At 42.5% G+C, this 21,887-nt stretch overlaps 2 protein-coding genes across 2 annotated transcripts in view; both read right to left on the reverse strand.

The window, feature by feature from the left end:
• Positions 1–929: 929 nt before the first annotated feature.
• On the reverse strand, positions 930–17,977 carry kif5aa (kinesin family member 5A, a; the record flags this gene model as incomplete). The annotated part of the gene is made up of 28 exons (XM_080497266.1): positions 930–1,008; positions 1,260–1,299; positions 1,405–1,484; positions 1,882–2,059; positions 2,213–2,429; positions 2,941–3,045; positions 3,521–3,592; positions 3,697–3,757; positions 3,935–4,036; positions 4,177–4,286; positions 4,407–4,468; positions 4,580–4,697; positions 4,938–5,126; positions 5,240–5,386; positions 6,149–6,355; positions 6,489–6,557; positions 6,994–7,172; positions 7,252–7,400; positions 7,547–7,695; positions 7,968–8,072; positions 8,170–8,294; positions 12,423–12,510; positions 12,653–12,708; positions 12,805–12,853; positions 12,946–13,050; positions 14,316–14,389; positions 14,496–14,583; positions 17,849–17,977. The coding sequence occupies 28 exons, from the start codon at positions 17,975–17,977 to the stop codon at positions 930–932; spliced, it is 3,132 nt and encodes a 1,043-aa protein (XP_080353392.1).
• A 476-nt stretch (positions 17,978–18,453) lies between these two features.
• Positions 18,454–21,887, reverse strand: part of mbd6 (methyl-CpG binding domain protein 6) — a gene marked incomplete at its 3' end in the record, with an annotated part of 17,582 nt that continues 14,148 nt past the window's right edge. The window contains exon 12 of the mRNA XM_080496847.1: positions 18,454–18,468. Within this exon, the coding sequence (XP_080352973.1) occupies positions 18,454–18,468 (15 nt within the window). The remainder of the gene's footprint in view (positions 18,469–21,887) is intronic.

Here is a 21,887-nt window from a genome sequence, read left to right on the forward strand (position 1 = left end):
GTGTGTATGTGTGTGTGGTCAGGAACGGGGTCAGTGCCAGTCGAGTTCAGTCACGTCAGGATGTAATCCACATCAGAGATATTTGTTCATAATATCTCATGGACGTTGGAAATCAATGGGGTGTTTAAATGAACCTTGTTTAATTACAGAAAATCTCATTTAATTTAGCTGCAGCACTGACCAAACTGGACGGGACTGGACCCCGAACCTGAGAGGGCAACGAGTGGTCACCGAAAGAGCGGGAAAAGCTTCATCTAATCTGAAGACTACAGGGCTACGGCTCTTCATCGCCATCGCTGATGCAGTGGAGGGATGAGGAGACGGGCTGCATGCAAACAGAATGGACGGGTCGGGGAGGGACCTCGGACGGTACGCTGTTTGGTCGTCTTCTGTAAAGAGACAATGCAGAGAAGTCAGAACTGAGACAAATGGAACTGATGTGACCGGAGGATCCCGCAGTCAGGAATAAATCATTCTTTTAGATTTACATTCAAGTTTGGGCGAGTGTTGGAATTAGGAATTTAGATATATGATAATCATAGCAGCATCTGCAGTAAAAATAACAATGCTACCAGCAAGTCCAGCTCACGTAGCCATTACCAAACAGTCGTTGCAGAAACAGAATAATTCAATGTGGACATGGGGTGGGAGCAATACAGTGCATGCTAACAGATGATCCTCTCTGTTAAACAATTTCAATCGACTTGTTCTTCAAAAAAAAACTGCACATCTATCAGTGGGAGGAATAGTTGTATTAGTAATCGTACTTAATGATGCTAAGGTTGTTAGTGAAAGTCCTAATGATAGAAGTGGACGACTTACATCACAGTGGATAAACAGTGTGTGTTATATTTGTTAATCTTGCCCAGTGGAGGTGTTTTTTATGCAGCACGAGTCTTTGCAGGACTCCTGTCTTAGTTACCATGGTATTAACTTGCAGCGGTCTCCTGCTGAATGATGTAGTGCCGCTTTGATTCATCAACCTCGCTGCTACAGTGAACGTCACTCCTGTTGATGCACAGATATAAACACCGTCAGCCATATATTTCTTATTTACTCACCATCAATCAAATGATTAAACAAGTCAAACAACAACTGCTCACAATGAAAATAATGACATTGTGACAGGTTGTTTTTTTTTTTGTAAATAGTGGCTCAAATATGTTTGAACCCTTTTTAAAGTCCAACTAAAACAAATAACTATTAGATACTTAAATGCAGATACAAAAATGTACTTTCTCCTGTGAAGAAGTGCTCACCTGTTGTCATTGATGTCTCTGGTTTCACTGATGTTGTTCCCTGTTGGAAATAAAATAAGATATGAATTAGATATTGCGCGAATGCACAAACTCATACATGAATATTATTTCGTGTACAGGTTTGTGTGTATGTATGTGTGTTTACCATTGTCAATGTTGAGTGGGAAGGACTCCAGAATGTCTCCATTATATCTTCCTGCTCTATACCCCAGTGCTGTGGAGACTCTGTCAAATATAAAAGAAAGTAGGAACACAGTGAAGTGATTAAAGCTAAAGGTTGTTTGAGTGAAGAAGATTTGAATATTTTTCACTGTCTTTGGTTTCAATTTAACCCAAATGATAAAAGTCTGGTTTTCCTGCCTGATAAAATATTAATGCTTCCTCTCTGAGCTCCTTGCTGTCAGTAGGTTAGAGGTCAGTGTGTTTTTGTGGTTTTTTTGTGACTTTAGACACTGCCCACATTCAACGAACATACTAACTGCATCTTCATGAAATATATATCTGATAAGCATCTGGAGTCGATTCTGAATTTTACACTTCGACTCCCTGCGTACCGAATGCTGCTCAGTGTCAGAGGCCAGTGAAGACCGTCCCATGTTGAGAACCAGTGATTTGGACTCACGTGTTGCTCTGGACAGAGTTGGGGTTGCAGTTGGCGCTGGAGGGGTTCTGCTGTGTCGCGTTGCCCTGGAAGAGGGCGTTGCTGTAGGTGTTGGCCTGTTCGCTGGCGCGGATGTAGGAGTAAAACGGGTTGGTGGGAGAGCAAACCGGCAGCAGCTGCTTCGGTCTCACCGGTTTGGCTGTTGGGAAGATACAAGGGTGTCACAACTGATATAAAACTGAACATCGCTACTGCAGGTCAATATGGTCAAATAAATAGAAAAAGGCGTTTCAATATCACATGCTCCATTGTTTTGTGTCTCCCATCCCGTATTTAGGTCTCAGAGTCGTACCGATCTGTGCTGCATGGGGGCGCCTCAAGGCATTCTTTGCCCTCATGGCATCTTTGATGCGGTCGACCTCCTGCTGGTAGCGGCGGCGGTCCATCATGGCGCCCTCCTTCGCATCCCTCAGTGCAGTCTCCAGGGCCTTAACTCTCTCAGCAGTAGACCGAAGACGTTTCTCCAACTTTGGAAGCTCACAACGCAAATCTGCATTGTCACGAACCAGCTGCAGGGAGCAGAGCAGAGGAACGCATGGAACCAGACTTCACACCCAAAGATAAAGAAAGAGACATATTTATGTCCACATTACCCACAGGGACAAGGCTTCTCAAACACTGGGGTCAATCATAAGCGATATGCCTGTACAGTAGGTCACCCAAACGCTTGTTCACTCTATTCTAATCCTCAACAGGAAAATGCTTCATCTAGCAGGATGGATGGTAGTAGGTATCAGGGAATGTTGCATTTTGTCTGTAAGCCTCGTAAATAAAGAGAAGAAAAAGAATGAAAACAGGTTTGTCTTTGACCTCTGCAGCCACAATGACACTCACACTGGGAGGTCGACAACTATTTCAGTCACAATCCGTGGTTTCGAAGGACTTCTGATGATTTAAAAGTTATTTAAACACGTGTGTGTCTAGTGCAGGGACAAAAGACAGGTCATTCCAAAATGACTACATCCTGGCTTAACACTACCAAAAAGTACTTTCAGCTGAAGTTTCATGAGTGCATCTCACCTGTTTGTGAACCTTTGTAAGTTGGTCCAAGTTATTCTCAAGAAAGGAAATCTTCTGCTTCTGGGTGCAAGACCCCCCGCTATCATCAGGTTCCATTTCGGAACTCTGCAGAGAAAACGAGAGGGTGGAACCGTGAGGAGGAGAAGAATATATAGTGACATCAAGGAGGAAAATCGAATGCGTTGGAGCAGGGAATTGATGTCATACCAAACAGAGAGTGAGGGATTATGTAAGTTATAGAAGAAACAAAACGCTACTTGTAACTGATGGTTATTTTTCTTTAAATAAAGGTTCAAGATGGCAGGAGTCTTCAGCCTGCACAGGATAGTGTGGCATTGTCCGAGAAAGCATATTTTACGATTTTATTTGGATGTTTTCATCTATTTGTAAACAAAAAAATTAAGTTCTTCATCCATAATATGACAAAGTCAAGAGGATTAGGGGGATTAAGGATTTTTATTCCTGTAGAGGTTTGATGTGATTTTTTGAGGTCACAGATCCTTTAATGCCCTCTTACAGTAACATGATAAAAAAAACAAAAAAAAAAACAACCTTGAGCATTGATGAGTCAGTGCCTTACTTTTTTAACCCGCGACGTGAGGTCTTGAACGAACAGCTTGCGCAGGTTGTGGAGGGTCTGGAGTTCGCGGGCCTGGAGGACAGACAGATGCAGAGAGGATGTCAGTGACACAACGGCGGAGGATGCTGAAAATATGAAGGGGTTTTAGTTCTTCTTCTTCTTTTTTTTTAACTCACGACAGTCTCCTCCAGACCCTTCAAGTCCTGTTTGGTCTGCTCGTGGCGCTCGTGCAGGAATCTGACAATAACAGGAGAAACGTCACTGACACCAAACATCAGTCGGACAACATCTGTGTGATCATCTGAGCGCCCTCTGGTGGAAATTTGGAATAACGGAGCCTGTTTTTCTGCATGAGGTTTCACACGCTTAAGACTGAAGGTCTACTAAGAAATGCTGTTCCCCTCTGGTACTCACGAGAGCTCCTCCAGGCGCTCGCTCTTGGTGTTGTCCTGGTTCTTCAGACGCTCAAAGTCGGCGCGGACCTGAGCCAGCTCCAGCTCCATCTTGGAGTTACGGCTGGAGGAGTGAAGTGACAGCAAGACGTTCCAGGGAGAAAGAAGATGCATAACGTATTCAGTCGTTGACGTTAATAGGATTCAACCATGAATGATGTCGTCTATATCTGTGTTACGGGAGCAGAATTTTGATCGACGTACTCGGTGAGTTCGTCGATGACTCTCTGCTTCTCATTGATCTCATCCCGCAGACGCGCCAGCTGCTTGTGATGGAGACCACGGTGGGACTCTCCCTGCTGACGAAGAGCTTTCTGTAAGTGAACATAACACATGCATAGTCTCTCTCAGAAGATGCTGACAGACAGAAAACAAAAACAAAAAAAAACTCACAATGAGAAGATTATATTGATTTTGTTTTGAGTGCACCTCACCTTCCCGTTTCCATCCTCGGTCTCGCCTTTCTCTGCCTCCTTCTCCTCAAGCATGGAGTTATCTGGCAGAAGGAGAAGGCGGTATATAGGTCAGGAGCCAAAACCATATCACCATATCTGTATTTTGTCTATTATAGTGTGTGGTTTTTTTTCACGTGTGTTGTGCATGGTACCCTGGTCTTGCAGCTTGGCCAGCTCCTCGCTCAGGGAGTCGTGGCTCTCCTCCAGCAGCCTCTTCTTCTGCTCCACACTCTGCATGTACTCAGTGAGGGAGCGGATCTTAGCCTCATGCTGTACGGACACAGAGTTAAACCCAAAGAGATTATATCAATCCCCTCATTTCAGAATCTAACATTTCTTCTCTATCAGAGTTCCTCCCCGCCTACACCTGCTCATTCCTTTACAGTCCAAGCTTGTTCCAGAACATTTTGACCAGGTTTACAACATAAAAAAATGAAATGGAACTATTTCAGTTTTAAAATGTCCTTTACATCCTCCCTTCCCTTTTTCCCTTCCCCTCCATGCTTTTACCTGCGAGATGAGGAGCTGGCAGGAGGACAGCTCCCTCCCGGTCTCCTCCATCTTACGGTGGCACTCCAGCTGCATGTTCTCCAGCTGGCGGCATCTCTTCACCATGCTCTTCACTTCCGACTTGATCTTGCTGATGTAGAGGCGCGCCACCGTGAACTCCTCCTCGATGGCGCCGCTGATCTCCACAGGCTGAGGGTTGGAGGGGAAAAAAAAATAGATGCCTTTAATTGATGTTTTTCAACAATATGAAGGAGGTCGAGTGAGAAAGTCCATCTCTACGATCCACTGTGAATCCTGCTCACCAGCTTTATCTCTCCATTGCCCACGATGGTGCTGAACTCACTGAGGTCCCTCATGAGCCCGTTGAGGACGTCGGCGATGCGCTTCCTCTGCTGACTGCTCACCTCCTGCATACGGGACAACTCCGCCTCCAGCTCCATCAGACTGGCCTGGAGGAGGGAGGGCATGCGTTAGAGATTGTGTGTGTGTGTGTGTGTGTGTGTGTGTGTGTGTGTGTGTGTGTGTGTGTGTGTGTGTGTGTGTGTGTGTGTGTGTGTGTGTGTGTGTGTGTGTGTGTGTGTGTGTGTGTGTGTGTGTGTATAAAGACCAAATAACTATTTGTGTACTCACTAACTCTTTCTTTACTGATACAGTTGTTTAGTACACGATGTATATCCTGAGGCTCGACACCTGTTTGACCTTGATTATTTATCATAATGTACATATGAGCCAAATGTGTTTGTGTTTCGTTAAGTTGTTAAAAACCTAATAAATATATCTAAAAATAAATAAAAAATTCAGTAGAAGTGGGATTTTACTGAGGAGGGAGAGTGTCGGTCGCTCCAGTGCCTCCCTGTAAATCACACCCTGCATGTAGGCATAACCTCTGAGTCGTGACCATTTTCTCCCCTGGCTTTCTGTCAGTCATTCAAATAAAGTGTTTGAAGCCACTTTTGTATGAAATGCCTCATTTATGGGAATTGTACAAAAATGGTGAAACAAAATTAGATAACTTTCAGATTATCTAATTTTGTCTTTGTCACGTGCTAAGATTTATGTGTACTTTCCACTCATTTAAACTGTGCCGCTAACAGTTTTTACCTTGGCAAACAAACAACTTATTTAAAAAGCTGCTAACAGCATCCCTTTCTTCCCCCTCATGTCCCCAGTTTCAGTTCTCCTTGTGTTTTGTGTCCGTCTCTTCCAAATACCATTTTCTGAGCCAGCTGATCAGCCAGTAGCTGGTTCTGCAGGCCCTTCTCCTCCACCTCCTGGCTCTTCTGGTCATAGTTGATGGCCAGCTCCTCCAGGGCCTGCAGCACCTCTTTGACCTCGGCCTTGGCACAGTCACTCTCCACCTGGAGGCGGCCCAGTTCAGCCTGGACCTTGTCGCCATCGCCCCTGGATGATGCCAGCAGCTGCAGTGGCGAAGAAAAGTGAAAGGAGGAGGAGTTAAGTCAGTACATGGAAACATCTAGTGGAGGTTTGGGTGACCCATTCCAAGATTGAAACTAGCCAGTATTGTAAATGTGTGAATTTGCATGTTCTCACCTCATCCTGGTCCAGCATCTGCTGCTTCAGTTTCTCCACCACCTGACATTGCAGGTTGATCTCATCATCCTGCATCAACACAAACCTCTCATCAACACCAGGCAGGTGCTATTCCTTTATTTCTTTTTCAAATTGCGCCACATTCTTAATGGAGAGGAGAACAGGTGACTATGTGGCTTGTTTCCATAAAAAAAGAAGTTAGTCCATGAACGCTGGCGCTTGTTTTGAGCTTCAGGTAAATCATCCAAACGTCATCAAATGACAGTCAACAAGAAGTCACTGACATATTTGCACCATTTCCAGGCTTTCCAGGCTAAGATTTATTATCAAGAGTCTTATCACAAAGAAATAATTGATGCTTCCCTTCATGCATTCATTCAACAGGGATTTCATGTTAAACCGGTTTAAAATGAATAACTCAGTGTCGATATGAGCTTTTTTTTACTGCTGCGAAGCCAAAACTGGCTCGTGAGTAACGTGAGTGATGGCGTTTGTGTGTCTCCACCTTGTCGTCCAGCTGCTTGTACAGCTTGCGGATCTCCTCCTCGTACTTCTGCCGCTCCTCTTCAGAGATGCGGACCACGATGGATGAGGTGTCGTTGTCCAAAACGGGACGCTCCTCCACGGTCTCGATGCGGTTCACCACATCGGAGGTGGTCCGCTCCGTCTCGGGCACATCCTCTCCTGAGACGCAGAAGACAAGGGGAGTGAGGATTGTTCAGAATAAGTGGAAGTCGGCCTGTTAGAAAACGTGTCGTCTCACCGTTTCTCCAGCGGTTGAGCTCAGCCTCCAGCCTCTGGACGGTCTCCTTCATGGTCTTGTTCTTCTCCTTCTCCTTCTCGTACTTCTTCTTCCACTGCTCGGCCGTCAGCTCCAGGTTGATGGAGGCGGTGTTCCTGATGGTCTTGGCACTGTGACGGAGGAGATGGGAGGCCGAGAGAATAAAATCGTGAAGTTTTGATTTGAAATCAGAACGTGAACCCCCCCCACCCCCTCAGAGCAATAGAAAAGATGTGTGGATGCACTGACTGGATCCCGTGTGGATCCATGTATTTACCGTTGTCCAAACATCAGAGTGGACTTTGTCTCTGCATCATTGTAGCTGGAGGGAGAGCAGCAGATAAACATGGTGGTCCGGCAGTTCCCACCGAGGGAGTCCTGCAGGATGCGGGTCATCTTGCTGTCACGGTACGGCACGTGGGATTTCTGCAGGAGATACAGGGAGGATAACGTGAAAAGAATGTGTGTACTGAGCATGACAACCCCCCCCCCGAAAAAAAACGAGCAGACATTAGAGTTAATATTTTAGAAATGAAAATTCTACATATTCTAGTGGTTTAGTGTTTGATTTATGTTGGCTTCAGTCACAGAAAACTTCCATTTAAAATTTGTTTTTTTTTGCTGGTTTGTGGCGTAAATGTACTTCCTGAAGCGCAGTGGCAGGAGATAGCGGGGAAGGCAGGAGGAGAAGAGCTCACCGTGCCCTCAGCCAAGGCAGAGATGACGTTTCCAAGAGCAGAAAGAGACTTGTTGATGTTTTTAGCCTCATCCAGGACGGCACCTGCAGCGCCAGTCTTACTGACCTGGAACAGCAACAGAAAGGAAGTCAAGTGATTCACAGCATAATGACGATGATGATGATGATGATGATGATTGACTTTTTGACTGAACGTCTCCTACCTTCTCACTACCAGCCAGATCCACCAGGTAGAGTTTCCCACAGAGCTTCTGCTCCGTCTCCACGTGTTCCTGCTTGATGTTGATCAGGAAAATGCTGTGGCTGCGAGAGCTGTGTTCGTTCATGTCTGCACAAAGAAAGAGTAACACAGCAACAGTTAGAAAAAAAAAACAGCCAAAAGCCCTGAAAGCTAAATACAGAGCTCCACAACACACGGTATTTATAACACATTCTAAAGCACACTGCAACATTAACTTTCTTAAGAAAAGAGAACAAAGATCCCCATTTTTCCATACGAAACTCAAATCCTAACAAACTACTGTATATCTTATATTATCTTATCGGGTTAAACTAACCTGTAAAAAAACAAGAATATTATATTAGGGTTCGGTTTTAACCTAAATGATACCATGCATGGCAAATTAACTAAGATATTAAACAAATGGGTCTTTATGAGTCCAGATTATTTATTTTTACCAAATCAAGAAGCAAAAATGAGTCACAGTAGTGCCAACAACATTTTGTGAGAAAGTAAAACAAAGAGCAGCTGTATGATTTGGTCTGTGAGGAAAGTTTGAAGCTTGTGTTCAGCGTTAAAGTTATACCACATAATATGTGCATGCATACGTGTGGGTGGTTGTTTTCCTCCCTGTTTTATCCACAGTTTAACCTGCCTTCACTCCAGAGGAGGATAAAGCTGCATAGACTGTATGAAATCAACTCTCTCTTTCTCTTGTCTTTTGGTGCAAACCCAGATGCTTACACAACCCAAAATGCAGCTTTTCATATTAATCCACTGCACGGTGAATTCTTCCCTCCAGCAAAGCAGTTAGAAAATAATGAGGTTGCTCAGTTCAGGCCACAACTTTCCCTTTTTTTATTATCTGCAGTAGAATTCATGAGGCCCTGTAAACGGGCTCGTTTTAAAATCGATGGATTAAAACTAGACGCAGATTAATTTTCCCGAAATAAACCTAAATTCTGAATCTGAGCGTGTTCGTCCAGCAGACAAGCCGCTGCTGCAGCAGGGCGACGTCACAGAGGTGACAAACGGCACCGATCTGGTTCCGTCGGACTTCCTCTCAGACGCCAAGTTCAGGTTTCTCTGCAGGTGATATCTGAGGACATCAGCTGGGCGTCTGCAGTGTGTCGCCCCTGTAGCCTATCGGCACGCCGCCCTGCAGCAGTGAGTCAGCAACACGGCACTGCTCACTGCTGCTCACAGCCTCACAGCGACTGCTCCTTTTCATTTAGGTGGTTTTTCTAAATTCACTTTGAAGAAACAACGAGCATTCTTTTCACCCGTGAAATAGTTTTGATGCTCTTGCGACACGCCGATCATTTACCCCACGAGAACAGAGGATATGAAGCCAGCACCGGAAAAGTATAATAAATGTGTTCTCTTGGCGCTTTAATAAACATTTTCCTCTATTTATTTATTTTTTACACATTAAATACATAATATTTATGATATTTTCTATAAGGGGAATGAAATTCATGAGAATATGTGCCATTTTTTTAATGATTTCATTCTAATTGTCTTGATTGTTGAACAAACTCCAGTATATGGCCAATTCTCTTTATTGAAATGTGTCCTGATCCCTTCGTCTGCTTTTCTTTTCAATTCCACTAAAAGTCATTTTCTTATTCAACGCTGTATTGTCTTGAAATGTGTTTATTCATGATTAAGATAGCTATTTATGGTGCTGAAGAAAATATAATTTTTTATCAAAAATGTATTTGTCAACACCTAATTTTCCTCATTACTGTAATCTGACGTCTTTGGCCTGAAATATCTGCACTGTGCCTTTAAAATGAGCAAACATTACCGTAATGCATCACATATAGAAGAAAATTTGAAGATTATCAAATGAATCAAATTACATATATTTGATTTTTTAATAACACAGACTGTATTTTGTGCCAGGAACCATTTTTATATAAATTGACTGGCCATCTCTTTTGAGACACGTTATAGATCATAGGATTATTTACCCTCTCGCATCCAACCCCTTTTTAATTAGCAGAAAAAAATACATCTGACCCAACGGGATATAAACGTGATGGAGTAAGAAAACCACTGCAGACTCAGACTCTTTAAACCCACGAGCTGTTTGAATCGGGAGGGTTTGTGCCTTCACACTGACTCAACAGCATGAAAGTGCTGATCTGCTGATCTGCATTAAACTTGTTTCTCTTCACGTTTTTCTTTCTCAGTGTCTTAGTATTCTGAGCTAATATCTGATGAAATAGACAAGATATCGCAGAAATGCACAAATATTTCCATTTCTCAAACATAAGCTTTAATATTCTGTTCCCTAGAGAAAGATACCAGATCGAATAATTCTTTACGCACAATAAATACAGAGTTTAATCTCTTAACAATTACACTGATTGCATTTGTGAAGCAGAGAATGAATGAATGAATGAAGTAATAAAACTCTATTTAGCTGTCAGAGGACAGATTGTTTTAAAAGACTGCACTCCTTTTATCATTTATTATGATGGAAGTTATAATTCATTGACTTTCAGCGGAGTGTGGATCCTCTCACTGGTTTAATACCAACTGAGAAACTACAATCGACATGCAAATTGACCGCAGTCACTCAGTTCATCAAGGACACACGTGGAGAAGCAGCGAGTACATTAAAGGAAGATGCAGCTTGAAATGTAATGAGGTCAATTTCATCCTGGTATGGTCAATAAAGCAAACCTTATTTAATGGTTGATACAGTTCATTAAAAAAAGGTTGATATCTGCTGTTCTGTTTCAGGATTTATTGTGTAATTTCAGTGTGATTTTGTACTTATGATGAGAACACCTGGCATGTGCAATGTGCATTAACTGAGTTCTACTGTCCTTTTGTCCAAGATAAATTTAAATATCTGGCAGGTATTCAATCTCTGACTCACTGACTGGCGTACGGGTGCAAAGCTCAGTTTATCTACTTTCCTTTAGTTGTTGAACTTATAATAAATAATGAAGGAATTATAGTAATGACAAGTGCGCAAGTCAAATCCTTTCAGGGAATAAAGACATGTTCAGCCAATTCTTAAAAGCCTCTCAGTTGTTATTATCACTCAGTTGATGTATATTTCAATACTTGTCAGAGGTTCCAGTCCTAAGGATTACACCTGGTGGTTTCCCAATACAGAGAAGTAAAGAACCACAGATATAAAGATTACTTCACTGAAACTTTTGTTTAATGAACCTGCTGTGCACTGAGGCACAAAGTCCATTAAATGTGAACAAACGTTGAAGTGTGCAGGTGGAGATTTATTACAGTCTTGGTGTTTCTGTTCAACACACAATAATCCCACAGCTCATCGGACCTGGCTCTTTTTTCCTTTAGTCTGCAGCCGACTTCAGCTGTGTGTGTCAGCACAAGACTCGCAGAAAGAAAGAAAAAAGCGCAGACAAAGAGCGACGAGCCTACTGCACTCAACGCTATTCCAGTATTTCTGTACGGGGAACTACAGTTTTCTTATTTACATTAATGTAATATAGTTGCTCGAAAATCTGGGGGATTATTTTTGCCAGAAAGATAACGTTGCAGTTTCACTTTATGGGCCACATCGTTTTATTTTCCTGGCATTTAGTTCAGGACATTTTCTGCTAGGAAGCCAAAACATCTCCATAAGCCTTAATGCTGCAGTGGTGGAGCCATTAGTCACATACAGTGTTATTACTGGCCGGTAGCGGAGTGAGTCAGCACCACCGAGGTCAATGCACAGAGCACTATTCAGAGATAGGAAAGGCTTTTTTTTTCCATGTTTGACGGCAATAACAAAAGCTCTCCACTGCTATTTTACTGCAAAAGTACTGTCTTACACCCACTTATTAGCAAACAGCAGGGGCTCTTTATGTTTGCTACTGGGAATAACTATTCAGAACAAAAATGCTGCAGGCAGAGTTGTTGTGCTTTGTTATTTTCTACCAACCCAACCGGTCTCGACCCGTCACAAGACAATGAGTTGCGTCTGACAGCATCTTATTTCTCTTACAGTAATGAGAACAAGTGAAGCTTAAACAATTGTGTGCTGTAACACACAGATTACATAACAAGACACAAGAGGCTGCATGAGCCAGGCTGTCGTTTCACGCATCAATAACCAGCAGTGAGCCGCACAGAGACTCACTTTATCTCTACAAAACAAAGGAGGTGAGCAAAAAAAAAAAAAAAAAAACCCATATACCCGTTTGTCATGAACGTGTGCAAAGTGTATAATCTGTATAATCTGAGAAGTAAACTCACTGGTCACAGCAACATGGCGGTTAGATTTTCCCTCGTCAATCACATCCATGACTTCATCGGGGCTGGAAACAAAACGCTCAGTGCATCCCTGAGGAGAGGAGAGGAGAGGAGAGGAGAGGAGAGGAGAGGAGAGGAGAGGAGAGGAGAGGAGAGGAGAGGAGAGATTATATCTCGTTGGAGACGTTTCACAGACAGATTTTCACGTCGACATGCACACTGCTCTCACAAACCTTTACATACGGCACCCTGTTCTTGTCCTCATGGACAGACAAGTTGGTTTTTGTCACTGGAAGAAAAAAGAGGGACCATTGGAAGGATAAATTCAGGAACAAACAAACAAAATAGGCCAATGTGAACTTATACCACACCATCCAGGACTCACCATCCAGAAGATCACGGATTTTGTCCATGTAGATTTCAAAATAGGAAACCTGGTGGAAAAAAAAAAAACAACCCACATTAAGTTTAGATCTTTCTGTGCAGAAAAGTCCCATTTGAGTATGGGAGTGATGAGTTGCTGCACCTTGATGTGGAACTCCAGGTTTTCATCCATTGCAAAGATGTGGTTGAAAATGTCCTCGGCGATGCGAGGAATGATGCCCATCTGGTGAGGGTCGTGCAGCTTGCCCTGCAGCGGGGAATGGCAGGCCCACGTATAATCAGATGTGAAATGATAAAAGCTTGCTAAGGTCAAAGGTTAAAGCTAATCCTTCACGTAGCAATCCTTTTAAAATCCATGGAAAACGTCTGGAAAATGAAACAGGATGGACTTTTGGAAAGAGAGTAGCTCCTTGAAGCTGCAAGTTGCTTTTGGCAACACGAGTCATAATAAAGTTGTTGTTTTTTTTCCTCCACTATTTGTTTACTTGGTAAACAAATAGTGTCTTCCATGACAAAGACAGCTTTTTTTTTAACATCACACAGATATATGCATGCTATTTAATTGTGTGAACTGTATTTTCTATCTTTCTGTGTGGCATAGTGTGCTACACATTATGAAATAACATCTTACTCATTAAGATTTCACGGTATTCGGTAAACATCTGATATGGGATAATAAACAAACACTGAAACAGTGTTTGTGGAATATATGGATATATGGAATTTATACTTCAGCTTCTGAAGCAGAGCAGTTTGTTGACTTTGTGGTTTTAAATCATTTCTTTCGTGTTGTTGTTCCTCCAGTTTCTGGCCTGTTGCCATCTGGCATGACTGAATTTAATATTAAGCAAAATACAACCTAGTGCAGTAGGACTCCATCTGAATGTGGCGACTGCATGAGGTTCGGACTTTAGCTCATAAATAAACTTAACATTAAATTAAATAATCTTATATAAGGGCTGCCTGCTTCTGTGTGAGTGTTGGTGGTTTTCATGATTCTATTTCCTCATCACCGTTATGCATGGTTCTGAGTGACGACTGAAAAGTTACCCTCGAGACAAATACTGGAGTGAAATAATGGCTGACGACATCAAACTGATTAAAATAAGGATTTCTAACTAAATCCAGCCCTGGGTAATGCACCAATTTAATACAACTAGGTGCACACTATTAAAACAATTTGGATCAGTTTTTAAAGAAGGAACTAGAAACTGTATCCAAGTACGAATGCGACTTGTCTGACAATGGTTGTGTACGTCTATGTTGTATTTTACATCAGTGTTGTATAAAGTGTCGCTTCTATGTGCCCTGTGCAAGTGGAACATTTCTATATTTTGTATATTCTATAATATAATAAGAAACAAAAACCACATGTTTAATATTCAGAATTGGCCAGAAAAGTGATACAGTAGCGATGACTTGCAGTTTGAATGGGATTGATTTGAACTAAAGGTTGGTTTGTTCGAGACGTGTTGATTTGGGTAATTATTGATTTCATTCTGCACACTGTACCTCCATAGTGTGAGTCTTCCCGGAGGAGGTTTGTCCATATGCGAAGATAGTGCCATTGTAGCCACACAGCACATCTATGAGAGAGAGGGGGAGAAAAAAACAAAACAAACAGAAACATGAAGTGTGGCCACGGAGGGAAACTTTGAACGATGTGAAATATTTTCATGTGCTTGTCCGTACCTTTGACAATCTGCTTGGCGCAGCTGTTGTACACTTGCTCCTGGGTGGTGTTGGTGGGAAAGACCCGGTCAAATGCGTAGGACTTGCCCTGAAACGGAAGAGTTAATAAAACACTGTAAAAGTAGAATTAAGGAGAGATACTCTAAATGATTCTACATGAGGGATCTATAACACTGTATTTCATTTCCTTTGACGAAAAATAAACCTCAACAAAATAAAACCGACGGTTCATGAAAATAATCAAATCATCTTTTTCCCATCATAACCGTATAATATTGAACAGAACCAGGTCGATCAGGTCATCATCACCACAGCTGCAATGACTGATGTGGTCACTGATTGAAATCCTTGAAAGTGACTGACTCATTCATTGTAAAACCTTAAAACCTTGTCTCTCCCAGGAAAACAGTCGCCGTATAAACGTCAAGACAGCAGTGAGAATGAGGAGTAATCAATCACACAGGTGGGTGTGACACTAGAGGATGATGAAGATCAAACGCTGCAGTTTGAGCCGGCAGGTGTGCAGGAAACGCTTCATTGCTTGTGTTTCTGTGGACCGTTTGTCTCAGTCTTTCCATCTTCTCGGCAGTTGATACAAAACAAAAGAGGTTATGAGCAGAGAGAAAGAAAAGCAGCCTCCGGCACTCCTCTGGAGACACTTTTTACATTCAGCCAGGAAAACAACAAAGGTTATTAACATGTATATAAAGTATATGAAGATACAGTCACACTGCTATCAAAAACCCTAGATCTCCTGGTCAGCGTCTATAAATCTTTCTTGATATACAATGCTTCTGCCTTATATATTGTTTTCAGGGTGAATTAGTGCGTATCCCTCTGGCCTCATAACAAGAATATTCCTGATTCAGGTCTAGTCTGAACACTTTCAGTGTGTGACTTGCATGTTTTCCCCCTTGGCTGGATGAGTTCTTGTTCAAAAACAAACTTTGTGAATGCGGTTCGTCTGAATCTCTGTGTTTTCAGTGTGATGGACTGGCAGCCTGTTTATAGGAATTTTATTGCAAATGGAAACCAAATGTTTTGTTGAATTCCCGTTCTACTAGGATAAGCGGATATTTAATACAAAACTAACTTTAATTCTCTCCAAACCCTGTTTAAACAAATGCATGTTGTGATGTATTCTGTTACATTTTGGATAATTTTTGTCAATGATAAATGTTCTTCCCAAAGTTTATAAATGCTCATTTATTCGAAGCCTGGAAACCCCCTTTTTTTGTGTAGTTGCAATATTAATCCTGCTCTCAGAACATAGGATCTGATCAGTGCTTCAAGGAAAATACATTGATCTAATAATTTAATTCAATCATTTCAGTCACTCAACGCTCAAATAATCTGTAATGGGGGAAAAGGTGTGACATACTATAAGATATGGGATCAGCTGCGTCTCAGCTGGGGTCTAGAATGCCTCGAGCCTGAAGGGGGCAGCAGGGAGCAGAAAGAGGGTGTGTGTGTGTGGGGGGGGGGGGGGGGGTTATACAAGGTCTGCAGTATTCTTGGAGGGAACCTGGAGGTTAAAAAAAAACTTCCCACTCAAGTCTTAAAGAAACATCCAACTCGATGAGTGCAGCATCTATTGACTACTCCTCTATATGTCTTAATGTTTTCAATCACAAGCTGTAAATTCCAACTTTCGTCCTGTGAGCCAATGGCTTCCTTCCCAAACACAGACTGATGAGTGACTCAGCCCAGACGATGCTCGAGCCCAGCAATTAAACTCCTGAATGTCACTGTCCCATCTGATAGAGGGGCCGCGATGCAACGCAATAACGAGAGCTGCCAGGGACACCAGCCGTATTAAATGTCATTAACAAATTGACTCATCTGCAGGCCGGCCCCATGACAGAGTGATTTACCACAAGGAGAGACATCCAGTCCCAGGATGGGAGGAGGGGCAGGAGGGGGAGGGAGGGTGGAGATGTGGGAGGCACACAAAGAGACATAAAAATGATGACAGATGAGGAAAGGAGAGATGGCGATGAGTCAAATGAGAGAAACACTGCCAGAAGACACGGAGGCATTTAGAGGCTTTAAAAGAGAGAGCGAGGTGGACAGAGAGGAGCCGGCGGAGAAAGCAGGTCAGTCCATGATGCAGGAGCTAAATGATTATTGATCCTCACTCAAGGCAATTAGAGAGATCAGGTTCTGACTCTACTGTCCAGCACCGTGCCGAGAGGAGAGAGGAAGGTCAGCGAGAGACACTTTCGTCATGGCTCATTCCTCTCTCTGCACACAAGGTGATGGTTCCTTGCCTTCACGTTCCCTGTGTGCTCACATAGACACAGTTTAACATGTACTCTGGTCATTGTCAGCACCGAGATTATGTCAAAGGCTGCTCTCATTTCGACAGGCTGCTGTTCTGAGTGTCATTAAATGGAATTGATCACTGATGCTGATGTTTGTTGTGTGATCTCATTTCACCTGCTCTCCTGGCTACAGGGTCAGGATCGATACAGAACACCACATGGATGTTTATGTTTACTTCTATTTAAGACCTCTCTGCAGGAAAATGGTCATTTATTTCAACATTTTCACCTATGAAGCTGGATTGACAATGAACAAGTTTGTTTTTAATGACTCACCAGGTTTTCTTACTTCATTTTGTTTACATGTTAAATGAAGCAGATCCAGTTCATGTTTGGTTTCGAAAGTTGTTTTTTTCTTTAAATAATATGAGTTGTATCAGAAGTAAACAGAGAAATCTTAAATGTACACTAGAAGCGAATAATTGTTTATGTGAATATGCCATAGAGCTGAAACCTATCATTCCTGGTTAGAAACCACCAAACGTGAATTTACAGACTGGATTAGATTCCATCCTGCCTGTTTGTTCCACTTCAACATGATCGTCATAGACCCCCACCTCTGCAGCCACACGAGGCTGCTGAGTAATGAGGCAGAGTTCAGATGAATTTAATCGGATGTATACTATTATGGATCAGGCTTATTCGTGTAAGGTGGTGGCACGGCCTGGTGGGAAAACATCTATCAAAACAGTTTACAGGAGGATTATGTAAAGATTTCTATGTGACGAAGTTGAGTTTAATAATAATCTGATAAGAACATGTTTCCTTCATGCCAGGCTCAGCGCAGAGCTGCCAGGAGGCCTCTATGTGCGCATTTCAACAACATCCCTGTCCTGAAGCTGTCAGGCTGGACGACTTGTTGACGGTGTTGATAAACCCCCTGATCGGGACCGGTGCTGGGTTCTATCTTTTTTTTCTTTCCAGCCCCCTCGTCTCCGAACCCAAACAGATGGCGGGGGCCTGCTGGTTTATTGGATGGAGCGAGGCCTGCACGCGCGCACAACAAAGCGTCTCCCTGGCTGCACTCACCCCGACGGCGACCGTGTCGTCTCCTTGGAACTTGGGCAGGAACAGATCCCCGCGGACGATCTCCGACTGGTTGAGCGGACGGAAGCGACACAGCACTTTAATGTTGCACTCCGCTGGGACGTCGGCCATGGCGCAGATTGGAGGAGGATGCTGATGCTGCGTTCTGCGGGGTGACGGAGGAGAAGGATGCTGCTGCTGGAGGCTGGAGGCTGGAGGCTGGAGGCGGTCAGGTCCGGGCCTGAGCTCACGACGAGGAACAAAACACACACGACGTCCTTTACGTTGACAAGAGAGGCCGGGCGGATTTACCCTGAGAGAGCTGGCTTTTTACTTGATGCGCAGCTGGACGCGGTGTGCGTGTCGCAGTGACGCGTGCGGGATAAATGAGACGTCAAGTCACGAGACGACCCCGCTACATCATTAAAAACACTCTGCGGTGGCGCTGATCGAGGTTCCGCTCCCGGGTTGTTCTTGGTCTCTTTCGGTTGTTTTGCTTTGTTGTTTTGTTTTGTTTTATCCGGGGGCGGACGGTGGATGTGCGTGCGGCCGGCTGAAGGTTGAGATGCTGCTGGAAGGGCAGGGAGGGAGAGCTACTCGTCTGTCGGTCACCACAGCGCCCTCTGTCGACAGCAGGGGAAGGGCGTGGTCCGCATCCGCCTTTTTTTAAAGCGGTACCCTCGTTTCATCCTCATCTCATCCTCGTCCAGCTCACAGTGCAGAGTCACACATTCCCAGCAGGAGGAACAATGACCTCAGCAGTGTTTACACATCCTGCTCCTGCTCCTGCTCCTCTCATGTTCTCATCTCAATGACTGATCAGCCTCACATTCTAGTTGCATTGAAGCATTTGACGACACGGTGGAGCACGAAGCCGAGAACGTGACGAAGGAATAACATCCAACTAACTGTAACAAAAGAAGAAACACTTGAACAGAGCAGGGTGTGTCAGGAATCAGCCACAAGGGGCTCCGAGTCCAACGTGATGGCTTTACAAAGTGTCAACAACAACAAAGATATAAAAACCAATTTAATGTTAACGTGATCTTAATGTAAAGGCTGTTTCTAATTCATTTCCAATTTAGATGGACTGATATAACGCATTTACAAATGCTCTCTCTTTTTTTTTTTTTGTTAAATGTGGTGTAATGTTGAAATTGCTCCCACGACCACTCATAAAGTTAACTTGTTCTTCTTTTTTTGTAATGAAGATGTTGCAATAGATGTACATTTTAAATCATTCATTTGTTCGTCTTTGCAGCAAAACAACAGAAAAATTAACAATTTTAAAAAGAAGAATGAGCAGGTAATTATACTGTTACTTGGGCTGTATGTGACCCAACTGGACTTAATGCCAACGTCTGTAAATAAAAATGTTGTTGAAACTGTTATGATTGATATAAATGTTGTTTCCAATGTAAGTACCTGAGTTTATAACAGTGATGCAGCGGTGAGTGTCTACATGAAAGTCACACCGTGTTAACATACATGACCGATTTAGTAAAAGTGCATGAATCAGGATGCATTTGTATTTTTAATTTCTGCATTAAAACCAGTGTTGCCAGATTGTGATGTTTCATGTTAGTTTAGATGGATTAAATTTGGCTGGATTGTGATCAGTCTGCCAGTTTTCCAAGAGGCACAATGTACATATTGCTGAGACTGAAAGTCTTTACCCAAACAGCCATTTCTCACGCTATCAATCAGAGAGACAAGCGTACAAAGCCATGGCCTCAGCAAGGTAGCCTGTCGTCCCTGCCCTTCACTGGAGCTCCTGCACCTCGAGTGGTTAGTCAATGCTCTTGTTTTACTGAATCCCTGTCACACATGTTCTATATTTTATTCATTGATGTCAGGGGGATGCTGGAGCCAATGTCCTCCCTGGACAGGCCATCACACATCAAACCAACCAACCATTGACACCTTTCTGGACTGAGGGAGTAAAAAAAAAAAAGACTAAATCTACTCACAGATCGGGAGAACACACAATGGCAAAAAAGGCTTTTACACTGAAACTGGTCAAATTGTGAGGTGAGTGTTTACACCATCATGCTTCAAAATTTTACATCGTATGATTATTGTATTGAACCGACACACATCAAGACTGTTTGTAGTCAATAGATGTTATGAATAAAGCTGTTTCAGTAATACTTCAAAGAATGCCATTAATACTGATGGTCTTGACATCTACCTCGATATTTTAGATTTAACTTCCAGTCCCAACATCGAGTCAGTCTTAAAATAAGCTATGTTATAAAAATATGTGTTCTCCTTTTACAGTATACTTACATGGTGTATTTAGGTTGTGCCTAAATTGAAATGGTCTTTAAAAAATTTTTCACATTACATTGAAATATCTGACCATTTGTCATTTATTAAAATGATTTTATTCAACTCAAAGCTAATCTGTGTGTGAAAGTTGATGTCAAAATGCTCTGCTGCATCGTCACACTGAAAACTGAAATCAACACAAGGAAGATTTATTGTAAATAGTTTAATATTAAATAAAAAAAAATGACTCCCATATAAAAAAAGAAAGCTACAGTCCACAATTTAATCGTCATTTTAAACATAAGTATTGAAGCAAAGGGGTAGAATGAGAAAAATACTTAATTACAATTCCCAGAAAAATTCACAATTCATTGTTTTCTCTCGTCTTTCTCTAACAATATAAAATCAAAATAAAACACATTAACTGTACATATGTACAAATTTCCAAGTGTAGAAATTGCATAATCTGCTTTCTTTTCACTTTATTTTTATTTATTTTTTAAATACAGCTCGAGATGCCAGTACTCTTGGGGCGGGGGCAGTGTGTGTGGAGGAGCTCAGTGACACGAGGAGCCGAGGAAGGAAATCACTCCAGATCCACACCGAACACTCTCTGCATTTCAGTCTCAAAACCATGCATCCAACCATCCAAATGACATACAGCACTCTCTTTACACTCGCCATCTAGTTCTAAATTAAATCCTGTCGACTATCCGGAGATAGAGGGTGCGTGTTGGCGTCAACATATTCCACAGCACCGGTGCTTTCAATTAAGTCTTTACAAAGACAAAAACCGCATCTGGAGAGTAAATGGATTGCAGAAGTGTAACTATGGTGACGACTGAAGACCGTCAAGAACTTTGATGTGGTCAAATCCACTTAGATGAATTTAACCGATATGCTGGGAAACTCTGGCAGGTTACAGCATCATTTATTGATTTCCAAAAGGTTCACGCATGTATGAATCCCTAAGAACTTCTCACAGTACAGGAGCCCTCGAAACTGGTTTTCCTGTGTCACCAGAGAACCAAAGAGAATCACCTGTGTAATTTGGCTTCTCTAATATAAAGGTTAATTCAAGCCTTAAAATAGTATAAACTCAAGTCTTTTTCCTTCTTGTATTCTCTTTCAGCGCCTTCTGAAGACCTCAGGAGCGTTTCATTGAAAAACAACTGCCCGGAGGCCTCCGCCTTACTGACAGACGGAGTCTCGTTCACTGAAACACATAAGAGGTTTGACAACGGTCGGACAGTCGGGGCTCAGCAACAGCCACTGTTGTCCAACACACACGTAAAACACAGACAAAAAAAAATGACACACACTCCCACATGGGCACAGACACGCTTTTCAACAGAGAGCGTCGTTCAAGTAGATGGGTTTTATCCTGACTCACAGTGACACACTGATGAGAAGAAAACAGTACTAGTTTGTTTTTTTACGTTTTCCCACTGATGGAAGTCCTAACAACAACAACCTAATCGGCAGATCTTTGATTACGACGTAAAGCGACCGTTATTCTGTGACCCAGACCTAAGAGAAGAACCTAAGTGAAAAAGTATCAACGAAACCTCTCCTCACATTTTCCCCATTTTTTTTTCTCAAAAAATAAATTCAAACTAGAAATTTCTCCTATGTGTGTGTGTTGTTTTTTTTTTTTTAATAGTGGTTGTCATAACAATGGTTGACATGACAACAGCATATTAGTGCAGTAGATTTTTTTTTTTTTTTTTTTTTTTTAATATATAAAAAGGTCTAAGCAGTAGTGATGAGG

Source organism: Blennius ocellaris, assembly GCF_963422515.1.
Source record: "Blennius ocellaris genome assembly, chromosome: 5".
In the NCBI taxonomy this organism is placed as follows: domain Eukaryota; kingdom Metazoa; phylum Chordata; class Actinopteri; order Blenniiformes; family Blenniidae; genus Blennius; species Blennius ocellaris.